The sequence below is a fragment of the Lonchura striata genome, chromosome 1 (assembly GCF_050655825.1).
Source record: "Lonchura striata isolate lonStrDom1 chromosome 1, ASM5065582v1, whole genome shotgun sequence".
Taxonomy (NCBI): Eukaryota; Metazoa; Chordata; class Aves; order Passeriformes; family Estrildidae; genus Lonchura; species Lonchura striata.
This window is the reverse complement of record NC_140703.1, coordinates 32920784-32933599: the sequence shown is the minus strand read 5'-3', so window position 1 is coordinate 32933599 and position 12816 is coordinate 32920784. Positions and strand designations below refer to the sequence as shown.

The following is a 12816-nucleotide window of genomic DNA, read 5'->3' as shown; positions in this document are numbered from 1 at the left end:
AGCAGCCCAGAGACCTGAGAGTGGTCCAAGGAATGCTGCAGTCCCCGAGCTGTGGGATCAGCTCCTGGGGCAGTGGGTTTTTTTCTCCATCCCCCTGCTCCTTTCCAATATCCACTACTGAGTGTACATAGGTACAATCTCACAGGAGGACATGAAGGTCACATCCTAAACAGGGAGGAAAGCATCAGCTACAGGGGAAAGGGGTCCTCCTTCTCCCTCCTGGCAGAGAAAGCGAGGAGTGCGGCAGGAACAGAGCAGGGGCAGAAGTCTCAGGAATTTGCACACAAACAAAAAAGATTTGGGCAAAACAGAACCAGAGAAGCACATATTTTTAGTTTAAAAATTGCTAAGAAAGAGTAGTAAGGGAATTAAAGGTGATCTGCATAGAGGCTGAGCAAAATTATCACTTCCAGTAGGATAAACTACCCAAAAAGGTTGCAGGGTAGATGCGGGTGACATTTCAGGGTGCAGTCCAAGTCTGTGATAAAAGAGTAAGAGAAGGCCTACAGAATAATGGTAAAATCCAAATCAGGTATTTATTTCATATTTTTTATTTCAAAACCAGGAAACAACCACATTAATAAGCATATAAAATCCATCAGAAATATTCACAATGGCATTACAGAAAAAGAAAATAAGATACCATGTGAGAAAGGCCTACACATTTCGGTCCAAGCCAACACACATCTGATGTAAAGTATGGAATGCTCTTATGCACAGCTGTGGGGGACCCATATAGAAATATGTCTGGATGTACTGGAGGGTCAAAGGAAGGGCACAGAAATCTATGTAACTGAGCCAGAATATCAAAACTGGGAAGAGACGTCTTACATAATACTTCCAAGAATAAATGTCTGGAATGTAAGCCTAAATAAAAAGCTTGGGAAAATTGGATGTAATATGATTGCATTGTGCAAAGCTGGGGCATTTCAAATTAATTCACAGGAAGCATTTAACAGCAGCAAATTTAACTGATTTGCAACCGTTTCTCATTAGGGAAGGTAGAAATGTCATCACTAGTTAGTGAAAAATGTCAGACAGACCCCCTCCAGAAAATACATCAATGGGAATTTCTCTAACTTGCTCTGAAGCGTTATGTTGGCAAGAAAGCTTGGGTTATCCATGTACACAAGTCTTACTGTCATTCTAACCTTTCTAAGCTTTTCTTCCTTTTACCACATCAGAATCTGTGGGCTTGCCTCTCTTCTAGGCTACCCAGTAAGGAATTCCAGCAGGTCAACCCAAGTTTGACCACAACCAAAAACTGCAGCTTGATCTCAGAAGAGCAGGAGTTTAAATTGGTCCTACCTCTGTGTTACCTTTAGATATTTTGTGCAAGTCTGGACAGACACGGGCCTGGAGCCTGTCACAGGACTCTGCAGAGATTAAAGCTGCTCCTCCTTGACTGCAAATGTACCCTATGTGCAACTTTTTGCCTGCCTGACCTGTGCCAGCTCAGCAGCAAGGCTGAGGGACACACAAACTCGACTGCCCAGCAGAATGACAAGCAAGGAGACAGACATTTACTGATGAACAATTACTGCCTGCCACATCCCTTTGAACAGAGGCACTATAACAGAGCTGTACACATCTACAAAGCACACTGCTGAGCACCACAACATCATGCAGACCTTCCAGAGAGGATATATGGGGCAAAAAACATCTGGCCTTCAACCAAGCAGGGGACTGAGCGCTACAGACCTGTCGCACTGCCAAACCAGCAAATTCCAGTAGCTCTGGTGTCTAGTCCTGCATCTCTACTCTTATGAACTTACATGTACCACACCTGACCATGCCTGTGTCCAGGAGGGTCATGCTACATGCCTCTGTAATATTTACAGGAACAACTGCTAAGAAAATACAGCTTTGAAAATATCCTTGCGCTTCCCTTTGAATGACAATCTGCAAGTTTCAGAATTTATGACATACTAGACTACAGCAGAGAAGCCAAAAAGAAATAAAATTAAGAGAACGCAGGAAAAATTACCTTCTGGTTTGCAATCACCACCCTCAATCATCCATAGAATGCTTAGAACCATGTCTGAAAATATAATCAAACAAAACCCATTTTAAGATGCAATATCACATTCTCATCAACACTTCAAACAATTATTTAAAACAGCCAACAAAATCCCTAATAACAGAGATTTTAGTGCAGAAACAAACCTCTTCCCACAAGTACACAACTCTGAATTTCATTCCAGAGGGCACAAATAATTTCAAGGTGATGTGCATAATTGGCTCTGCTGTACGTGACACCTAAAATGCTCAATTTCCTTTTTAGTAAATTTCTCCTTTACAGTCTTATTGCACCTCAAGTCTACAGCATCTTTTGTTAGAATAGCTATTTCTCTTAAGCGTCTCCAATTTCTTTATCTGTACATTTTTGTACACCATTAAAAAAATAAATATTTACAAAGTGACATACAAATAAATAAACTGAAGTAAAAGTATGCTTTCAGTCTGTCTATACAAAAAATAAAAGAGCAGGAAAAAATATGCATGTGACTTGGTCCCCTTTTTCCTGAGGCTATAAAGAGTATACACTGGATAGGAAAAAGCAAGATGGCTTTTTGGTAAGCTTGCTAAATTCCAGTGTAACACCATACACACGCACACAGAGTAGACTCAAAGGGCTGGGGACTTGTTTAGTGGGTCACTTCAACTCACTACAAAAATAGTAATTAGGTTCAAATAAGGTAATGGTCACTGTGTACATAAGTATGTTAACCCCAAACAGCAATTTTATGTGAGAAAAGTAAAAATACTGCCAGCTCTTCTCTGTTCTCCTGATGTTTGTGGCAGGAAAAATGAGATTATTTTTGCAAGTGCCAGGTGCTTTCCAGTATGGCAGATCACCCATATCAGATTTGCTTAATGCTGGCAAGCCTGGCAGAATGGGCGAGCATGTGGGTGAAAAGAAGAATATAGCAGCAATTGAGGAGGGGAAAAATGTCCCATTTCTCATGGTTTTCTTTGCTCATTCCTTTAATGACTCTTTAAGCATGAGTGAGTTAAAGAATGGGTGTGTCATGGATCTTAGGCAGTTTTGTTCAGCTCCACCATGGGGGTCTTCTGGGGTGATGAGTCAGTGTTTGCTCCTCGTCCTTCAAAGCCCCTAGAGATGTCTTCAAAAGTCCTGCCCTTGGTCTCTGGCACTTTGAAGAAGGTGAAGACAAAGAAGATGACCAAGAAAACAAGGAAGATCAGGAAGACATAGGAGCCACATAGTTTCTGTAAGGAGGACAAACACAAAAAGTTTTACTTCCAAATTGCATGTAAGGTCATTTGCTGTTAGGAGGTTAAAATTCCCTCAACCTTTCTCCAACAGTGCCCTTACTGACTTTTTTCTCATCACAGCATTTTTAAAATTGAAATCACATTCCTCTGGGCTTTTAAAGGTCTTTAACCTTCCTGAGGGTGACCAAAATTGATGCTTTTAAAGCAAAAGCCCTGATGTGCTAACTAAGATGGCTCTTCCAAATATTTGTAAGCTGCAACCAGTTAAGACAGCTGAATATAAGGTGAGCAACAGCCTCCAGTAACAATCATCACACCGACTCAGAGACCTTGGGAAGACTTACCAGCCCACTCCTCAAAGCAGGGAGAACTTCCAGGAGAGGGTGAGTTATTAAAGGTCATATAGTCAAGTGTCAAAGTCTTCAAATATGCAGATTCTACTACTTTTCTGCTATTCCAATGCTGCAGTGCTCTCACATTGCTTTATAAACCAGGACTTACCTCTGCATAGGGGAAGAGCATTCCCACCAAGAAATTTGAGGTCCAGTTGGAACAACCAGCCACAGCCATGGCTGCAGGTCGTGGGCCCTGGCTGAAGAGCTCTGCCACAATGAACCACGGGATAGGGCCAGGGCCAATCTCAAAAAGAGCCACAAAGCCAAAAGTGGCAACAATGCTGATGTATCTGATCCAATCCACAATGTCCTGCAAGGGAACAAAATATGATCAGCACAATGCCATCTCCAGTGTCACAACTTTCTCAGCTGCACTGCAAACACTGCAGTAGTTCCCAGAGTTATAAAATTGCTCTCTCCATTGCACACTTGGCTACCTGCCTACAGGGCAGCATTGCAGAGCAAAGCAGATGTGTTTTCTTACAGGTTCCTGCTGGGGTCAGCCTGGACAATAACACTGATCACTCACCTTCAGAGCTAAAGCCACAGTCATAATAGCAGCACAGACAGCCATGCCAGCCAAACCAGCTAAATGGAGGGTCCGGCGCCCTGCACGCTCCACCAGGAACAGCTGGAAAGAAGGCAGAAGAAAAAAAGTCCATTACTTTGGCAACAAAAGCAGGACAGACTTCCTTGCTTAGTATCTCCTGCACCTCTTCCTTATCTGCCTGTAAACCTCCGAGACCATGGTGATCTCAGTGCAGGTCAACAGGCTGCTCCACTGACAGCACAAGTTCTTCCACTCTGGTCTTGCTACTGCTTTCTCTCATCACTTTTTTCCCCACATGCACTCCTTTTACCTTCTCTTTCATCTAAGATAACAACATCTCTTTCTGCCCATCTCTCCTCCCACCATGCCTTTGATGCACTCTGGTCTTTGTTCCCACAGGTCAGTGCATAGCCCAGTGTTTTGCCACCACCTGGCCACTTGTCTGTAGCCCCATCTGCCAGGGACACGCCCAGGCAGACACAGCCCCGTTCCACTCACCGACACCACAGTGAAGACTGTGTTTACCACACCAGCTCCAATGGTGGCATAGATAGGCTGTGTGATACCAGCTCTTTCAAAGATCCCAGTGGAATAATAGAATACCTGGGAAGAGAAGAGAAAGTTGGACACAGTCACAATACCATGTTTGAGAGCATGTCCCTCATCCTCTGCTTAACTGCTTGCACATCCAGCAGAGAGTTCCTAAGCAGCACACCATGCTATAAAACAGCATAACTTCCACAATCAAGGTTCATTCACTTGGTGCAAGGCCAGGGTACATGTGGAAAAAGTGAAAGCCATAATATCCACTTTCCATCTTTGCTAGATGACAAAACAGTGACCTCCAGTCAAGCACAAAGATGTTTTGGAACTTAAAGAGTTCTCCCCACACCAGTAGCAAGTGGAAGTTTAGCCAAAGATAAGGAAGGCCCAGAAGATGGGACAGCAAGATAACTCACAGCATTGATGCCTGAGAGCTGCTGGGAGAGCTGCAGCATGATGGCGATGATAATGGCTTGACGGTAGTTTGGAGAACGGAAGAGCTCTGGCACAGTTGCTTTCTTTTCCTGGGACATTTTAGCACTTTCTTCTTTCATCTCCTGGATGTCTTGAGACACATCTCGATCACCACGGAGCTTCTGGAGAACTGGAGGGAAGAATCCAAAGATGTCAGGTATGAGACACGCACCTACTGGCCATGGGAGCTGTGTGTGTCCTATCTGCTACTGCAGGGAGGGCACAGGAGGAGGACTGAACACCCCCACTTGGTGCTGAGACCTGCTGCATGGGAAAGGCCAAACCTCTGCTGGCAGCCTTGCTCTTCTTTTCAACCTAGGGGTCAGGGTGCTGTGAACAGCACAGAAACCAGGCCCAGGTCCTGCTCATGTTGACTGATCTCCAAGCTTATGTTTGATCCTGAAACTCTGTTCACGCTCTTCCCAGATGAGCTGACCCCAGCCCTCCAAGCTCCCTGTTAAATGCCAGCTATTCCTGTCCTTCAGGAGGAGCTGGCAGAGTGGCAGCAGCTGGTCCTGCTATATCCCACCAGGCTATGTGCCACTCCTCACATCCTGATCCCACCTGGAGCCTCTGTTGGGATGCCAGGTTTCTCATGCTTCCTGGCACTGGTACAACCTAAAGGATGGGAAGGTAGGCCAAGCCTGATGCCCTCCAGGAGTCACACCCTAATTCACCACAGGCACCAGGATCAGTCCTGGCCTCCCACTCAAGTTCAGTGCAGGCTGGGAGCCAGAACACTGCCCTGCCCCTTTGAGATGAGTTCTTACCTGCTTGGGCTTTCTCCTCCTCCATCTTGTTGATCAACAGGAAGCGGGGGCTTTCAGGGCAGAACAGGAGACCTATACACTGCAGGATTGCTGGGAGGACCGTGAACCCCAAAAGCATTGGCCAAAGTCCTTCAGTGCCCATGATTGCCTCCAGTCCAAAGATCTACACCGAGAATAGAAGAGAAAGAAGAGTAACTTCAAACACTTCAATTCCTCACCTGTGAGTTTGAGGACCAATTTGGGCAACTCCCTGGGGAATCCCCTGGCAGAGGAGACCCTTCTGGAGCAGTTCTGTGTCAGGAATGAGAGACACATTGGACTTTTTTCATCTTCAGCTTCTATTTATTGTTGTCTTATCAAAACTTCAGCACACTGTTTGCACTCAGACCTTGCATGCGTGAAAACACAAAAATGGCCAACAACCTCATGCTGCAAGGTCTTTTCAAGTCTAATCAAAAACTAAACTACCCAGTTAAGAAGTGACACCTAAATTATTTTGCTTTCTAACCCAATAACTGACCCCTAAAGACCTGCAATGCAGATTTTTCTACCCAATTACAAGATACCACCTAAACCCAATAAAAGGAAGAAGAAATAAGGAACGAACTTGAGACAACACCCTATACCCTCCATCTTGTATTAATCTAAAACATACTAAAAATCCTAAAACCTAAATTTCTCACCCATGTGACATACTACACTCTCTCTACAATCTATTTCACACTTTTGTGATTTCTAGTTTACCTTGAGGCTTTGGAAGGTTTCTCCATGAGTGAGGGTCAAAGTCAGTGTTTTTCTGGGAGTCAGAGCACCCCAGAGCAGACAGAGAAATATTCCCAGTGCCCTGGGTTTCCACGCTCACCCCCACCCCAATATGACAGGATCCACACTCTGCACCTGATGGCAAGTAAAGCCCTCCTCACCCTTCTCCAGCAGGGCAGGATCAGGTTGTACCAGGCCTACCTGAGCCACCAGGATGCCCACGACAATGCCCAGCTGGTTGAGGGTGCCGAAGGCTCCGCGGACACTGGTGGGTGACACCTCGCTGATGTACATGGGCACAAAGCCGGTGCAGAGGCCACAGAAGGTGCCAATAACAAAGCGGCCAATAATCAACATCTCCACTGCCTTTGCTGCCTTCGAGAAGGCCATGAGCAGGCCACCAGTAAAAGCCAAGATATTCACCAGCAGCATGGAGTTCCTCCTGCCAGGGTAAAGATGTCAAGACTGAGTTTAAGCTGGCAATACAGCAGGAAAATCATCAGGAGGGGAGTAAAGGTAAACCTGCCCATGATCTTCCATCTCAGGGGTAGGAAGAGAATGGAATAATTCCCATTCAGATCCTGCCTCGGCCTGCAGTCCTTTTTGCAGCCCACACATTCTTGCTTCCTCCCCAGACATCTCTTCCCACCTCTGCCCTCTTCCTCCCAAGGCTCCTTGGTAAAGGGAAAAGTTCCCCAACAGCTTGCATCCCCCTCTTCCCAACTTACCTGCCAAATCTGTTCACAAACAGACTGACTGAGAAGGAGCCAATCATGCCTCCTACTGAGAAGATGGCTACAGAAAGTGACCATAGAGAGGTGAGTAGTTCTTGGGAGACAGCCTTCCCACTCCTTTCTGACAGGGTTTTGTTGAAAAACATCCGAATGATCTGCAAGAGGAATCAGGTAGCGAGAGTTACAATCCAGTAATCTCAGTTACAATCCCAATTGTAACTGGAGAGAGGGGAGACTACCATCTTCCTTCTGCTTCCTGCTGCCATGAAAACACAGAGAGACCCAAAAAGGCAGCAACAAGTTCTTAGTCAAGGGGAAGACAGGGGCACAGAAGGAGGAGCTTTCACTGAGAAGAAGCTCAGTATGAGGGAGAAAGCTTCACTGAGTGGAGGGGCAGGCAGGGTACCCACAGGACAGCAGTGTTTATTAAGGAAAACAGGCTTATCTTCTGAATATTTCAGATTGTGTGAGTCACAGGTGGTTCTTGGGAGGAGGCGGGAGACAGTTGGGAATGAAAGGGAACAAGCAAACATGACCAGTGAGTGGATGGGAACATTTCTGGCAATACCACAACACTGACAGCAGGGATAGAATTTCTGGTATAGAAATAGCTGGAGACACACAAGGCTTCATTGAAGTAAGCCTGAAAAATTGTTTCTATTTTACATAATGCCATCCCGGGGGATGTGACAGGGCCACGTTGCTGATTTCCCAGGCATCCTCTTAGCGAGTGAGGTAAATTGTGGCCTGGGCTGGTGGGTGGGGGGACAGAGTGCCTGCCCCCAGCAGATGGCAGCAGGACATTAACTAGGGAGGACTGACCCCATCCCCCATCCCGTCGTGAACATCTCTTCCCGGAGACAGGGTGGATGTGGTATTCGTGACTCAGTTCTTGACAGAGGAACCATCTTAAAGTTACATGAAAACTGCATCTCTCATTTTCTTCACCTCTTGTTTCTTAGGCTACAGTCATAGGATGATTTCGTCAAATGTCCAAGTCACAACCCTTTTTACAAGCACTGAATCTACGCTTAACACAAGGAACGAATAAACAAGTAAAATAAACTAAATTAGGGCAGCTGTAATTCCTACCAACCCTTCACTGTTTTCTGTACACTGCTCTCTACATTCTTTCTGCCATGGTTGGTTTATTCTGACTCAAAACCAAGGCAGCTCACATTCCTCCACACACCACATATAGTAGATGAAGCCCTCCTGCCCTTCCTGTGCTCCTAATTATTTGCTCTCTCCCCTCCCCAGAACTTTGTCCTTCCTGTTCAATGCTGTATTTGGACGGCAGTTTTAAATGCCTTACTGATTTCATAAACCAAAACCAAATTACTGGGTGCTTGGGAGACAGTCCCTCTCCTTTATACATCATTTTCTTCCCATCAGCCCCTCGTCCGTCCCACCTCCCCAGCTCATTCCTCTCACCTTCTCAGGTGCATTAATGACACCAGTGTTGTACCCAAACTGGAGAGATCCAATGGCAGCAATGCAAACAGCATAGACAAGAGGCGCTGTGATTTTCTGTGGGAAGAGGGGGAACAATTATTTAGTTAATTCGGCTTTCTACACAACTTTAGCTTCTCTTCAGCATAAACAGCAGCTGAGCTCATAGGTGCCAAACGCAAGTGCTCTGAGGGCAGGGAATGGGCTTTTATCCAGCAAGTACCAGTTGCATCCCTTGGATCCCCCTCCCGGAAAGAGACATGCAACTGTACAGCAGGAGAAGTTCTGTGGCTACAAGTAGGAGGGCTTGTCAGGGCCTCCCCTTTATTATCTCCTGACCTTCAGCAACTATTCTCAGCTCATTAGTAATGAATACACTGCCTGCATTAGTGGCTGTTATTTTGGGTTGATCTGCTTTACAGAAGCTTTTGCTGATCTCTGGCATGTCATGAAAGAAGAGTCTAACTCTTCCCTGAGCCAGCTGACAAGTTCACATAAATTGAGACTCAGAGCTGCCCATGAGCTACACTGGCAGTCACTCACAACAGTTACAACACGCACTCCCTTCCGCAACAGGCTTGTTTTTCCCAGGCTAGGGCTTCCCAACCCTGCCCCAGGGCACTGGCACGGCAGCGTGCCTCAAGAGGTGGCAGCAGTTGCTAGCAAGCTCCCCGTCTATTTTTCTTTAATTTTTCTTTGAGCTGTGGCAATAGTTGCTATCTCAAATGAAGCACACTCCCCGAAGTTTCAGTAGACCTGAACTTCCATTACATTAAAATAAAAACGGCTGAGCCCTCAGAGCCATAGGGAAAGCTTAAAGGCCCAACCTCAGAAGTCCCACAGTCTGAGAAATTTAAGTGTCAGCAAAAATAATCTGACATTTTATTCATTTTTAAAGCTTGTGGCATTTAAGCCAGCTCCGAGTGAGGGAGGTGTGGGGGAGCAGGTGACTCAGGAGTTGGCACTTAGGCAGCCACTGCCTGAGTTGGCACAATTTGGAAAGATTGTGTTCCTTCCCATCTCAGGAGGTTTGGAAGCTTTTCCAAAAATATTAACAGTTCCTTTTCCAAGACTTTCCAATTATTGTACTTTAGGCCTGGCAGAGAAAACTACTAGGTGAGGCCTACTATCACAGCTCTTCCAGTCTCTCACTTTCTAGCTCCAGGAGTAGTGGCTCCCAAAAGTGCCCAAAGCTTTTGACCATAACCTTCTGTTGGTGCTCGTGCCACCTCTAACACGCTTTCAAGCCTGGCACGAATGTGCTTCTGACCTGAACAACCCTCAGACATGAGCAGTTCTGCCTCAATAAACAGAATTTGGGGGAAGGACTCTCAGGGATGGTTTCCTACACCGACCTACATCAAGTAAATGTCCTCCTGCCCAGGTCAGTGGTGGAGACAAAGTGGACAGGGGGCAGATGAGCACGGAGGTAGCATTCACACCTGAACACACCCTAGGCAGTGCAGCATTCTCCCTGGCACCCTGTGACCACTCCACTCATTTTTATCTCAAGGAAATTTGGCACAGAACCACAAGGACACAGCTCTTTCAAAGCATCTGGATGCATATAGAAATGCATTATAACATCTAAGCAGTTTTGGGACTCCAGGCCAGGTCATCTCTAGCCAGCAGGTATGGCAAGGCTGCAGACAAACCCCAGCTCTCCACATGGCTCACACAGGAGCACTTTTCCCCCAGGACTGTGCTTTGTCATGGCTTGCAGTGACCACAGCTGGCCTTTTACTTCTGGGTGCTGCAGGGACCATAAGGTCCCTGCTTTGTGGGCACCCCTCACTTACATGGTACATAAATGAGCTACTGGGCGAGTTGCTCTACCCAGTTTCATACTTCCTTCTCCTGGCTGTTGCCTGCTATTTGCCTCCTGCCCAGCCTCCCATCACATGCCATGACCCATCTCCTCCAGTGAGCCAAACTGTGATCTAATGTATGGATCATTTGTTAGTGCTGCAAGTGCCTCGCTTCCCAAAAGGCAAACAGGGAGCTCAAAAATAGTACAGCTACACCCACTCTATCCAAAGGCTCAATGCTGAGGTCTGTACAGCAGCACGGCATTCAAACCGCTATCCCTCCCTCCGACCACAGGCGTCGGCAGCATTCATTTTCAGGAGATGCTCCTCACCAGCTCCCCTCCTTCACTGCCTCCATCCCCAGAGCGGTACAACTTGTTGAGCCCGGCAGGAGTGGCCTCGCCCGCTTCTCTGAACGACCTTGACCAGACGCTCTCCTTTCCTCTGCCTCATCCTCTGACACTGCCCCCACATCCCACCAACATGGCGATGAGAGGCCCGGCCTTCTCCAGTTCTGGCTGTTCCCGTGTAATTCCCCGGCATCCCGCCCCAGGTCCAAGGCTGGTCATCCTTAGTACGTTCAAATACACGCCATCATGAGCTCACTCCACTGCTGCACACGAGCAGACACCGACAAATATCCCCTGCTCTCCATCTGAGGAGGGGAAGGACATGCTCTGCCACTTTCTTGAGATTTAAAAATGCCTTTAAGTTGTATTGCCACCCACGAAAAAAAATGTCTTTAACATCAGTCCCCCGCTCAGCATCCCAACCTGGGACCAACCGAGTGCGGCGCCGCCAGCGAAACAAACCTCGTGATCAATATCCTACAACGCGGACAGCATCATGTGCATCATCAGGCCACGCGCACGAAACCAAAATCGATCGCGCGACCTGCGACAATCTTTCCCAAACGGCACGGTCCCCCTCCCCCCACCCCAGACAGAACTGCCAAAGGCCGACCAGCGGTCCTGCCGGGACCACCACCGCATCCATCCCCACGGCGAGCCGCAGGCGACCGCCGGCCGCGACCGCATCCCTCCCCCCAGCCCTCCGCCGAAGCGCCCGCGGAGCCGAGCCCCGAGCGGCGGCCGCAGCGGGGGGAAAGGGCGAGAAGGAGCCCGCGTTCGCCGCCCTACCTTCTTGGTGTCCATGGCCGGAGGCTGCCGGTGCCCGACTGCCGGCGAACGCCCACCCGCCGCACCTAACGGAACCCGCGAGAGGCGCCGCCCACGCCCGGGAGTGCCGCGAGCCCGCCCCGTGCCCGCCTCCGCTTTATACGCTCCGCCGGGGGAGGGGAGGCGGCGGGGCGTCGCCCTGCCCGAAGCACGGCGCTCGCCGCGCTCCCCCGCCGCTCACGCCCCCCGTGACGGCGCTCTGCGTGCGGGGCTGCCGGGCGGTGATGGAGCGGCCCGGGCGGGGACAGCGGGGTGGCCGAGGGGCGGTGGCCCCGCTTCCCCCCGCCGCGGGCACCGCGCAAGGACCCGCCGCGCCGCGGATGCCACGCGCGAAGCGCTGGCTAGTGGCGCAATCCGTGTTTTGGGCTGTTTGCAGCGACAGCGTGACGTAAAACCACGTCTTTATTTATTATTTGATGTATATAAAAATAAATGTCTTTATTATTGGGTGTGTATGCTACAGCAGCACGGCGGGCAGTGACGGTGCAGAGGCAGGCACGCAAACAGCACGGGCAGTAGCCTGAAGGCGAATGCCGTGCGCTGCGGGTGCTCCCACCGCCTCGCAAAGCTGTGGATGAAGTAGAGTTCTGGGCAGTTGCGTTTCGGGGATTTTTTTGTTTGTGTGGTTGCCAAAAATATATTTTTCATACGATGCTAGAATCTGCGGGGGCAAAGCTGAATTTGGATCTAGTCCCAGACTTAAAACCCTTCCTTACAAGGGCATGTAGTGACAGGACACGGGGGAATGGCTTCAAAATAACAGAGGGCAGGTTTAGATTAGGTAATAGGAAGAAACTCTTTACTGTGAAGGTAGTCCGACACTGACAGAGATTGTCCAGAAAAATTGGGGATGCCCCATCCCCGGAAGCCCATAAGGCCAGGTTGGATGTGGCTTTGAGAAAAAAAGTAG

The 12816-nt window shown here is 48.3% G+C and overlaps 1 protein-coding gene across 1 annotated transcript; it reads right to left on the bottom strand.

The window, feature by feature from the left end:
- Positions 1-535: 535 nt before the first annotated feature.
- On the bottom strand, positions 536-11977 carry LOC110472320 (solute carrier family 2, facilitated glucose transporter member 3). Its single transcript, XM_021533899.4, has 10 exons — positions 11868-11977; positions 8903-8998; positions 7463-7623; positions 6936-7176; positions 5973-6135; positions 5145-5332; positions 4684-4788; positions 4165-4266; positions 3742-3945; positions 536-3234 (listed from the first exon to the last, which is right to left on the bottom strand). Exons 1-10 carry the CDS (start codon positions 11880-11882, stop codon positions 3040-3042), a joined length of 1470 nt encoding a protein of 489 aa, XP_021389574.1. The 5' UTR covers positions 11883-11977; the 3' UTR covers positions 536-3039.
- Between the last annotated feature and the right edge of the window lie 839 nt (positions 11978-12816).

Bases quoted from the DNA above. Each gene is read 5' to 3' on its own strand.
- LOC110472320 (XM_021533899.4), bottom strand. The intron at 7,624-8,902 runs GTGAGAGGAATG...TTCCTCTTGCAG, and splicing joins TCATTAATGCACCTGAGAAG to ATCATTCGGATGTTTTTCAA. The intron at 6,136-6,935 runs GTAGGCCTGGTA...TTCTCGGTGTAG, and splicing joins TGGGCATCCTGGTGGCTCAG to ATCTTTGGACTGGAGGCAAT.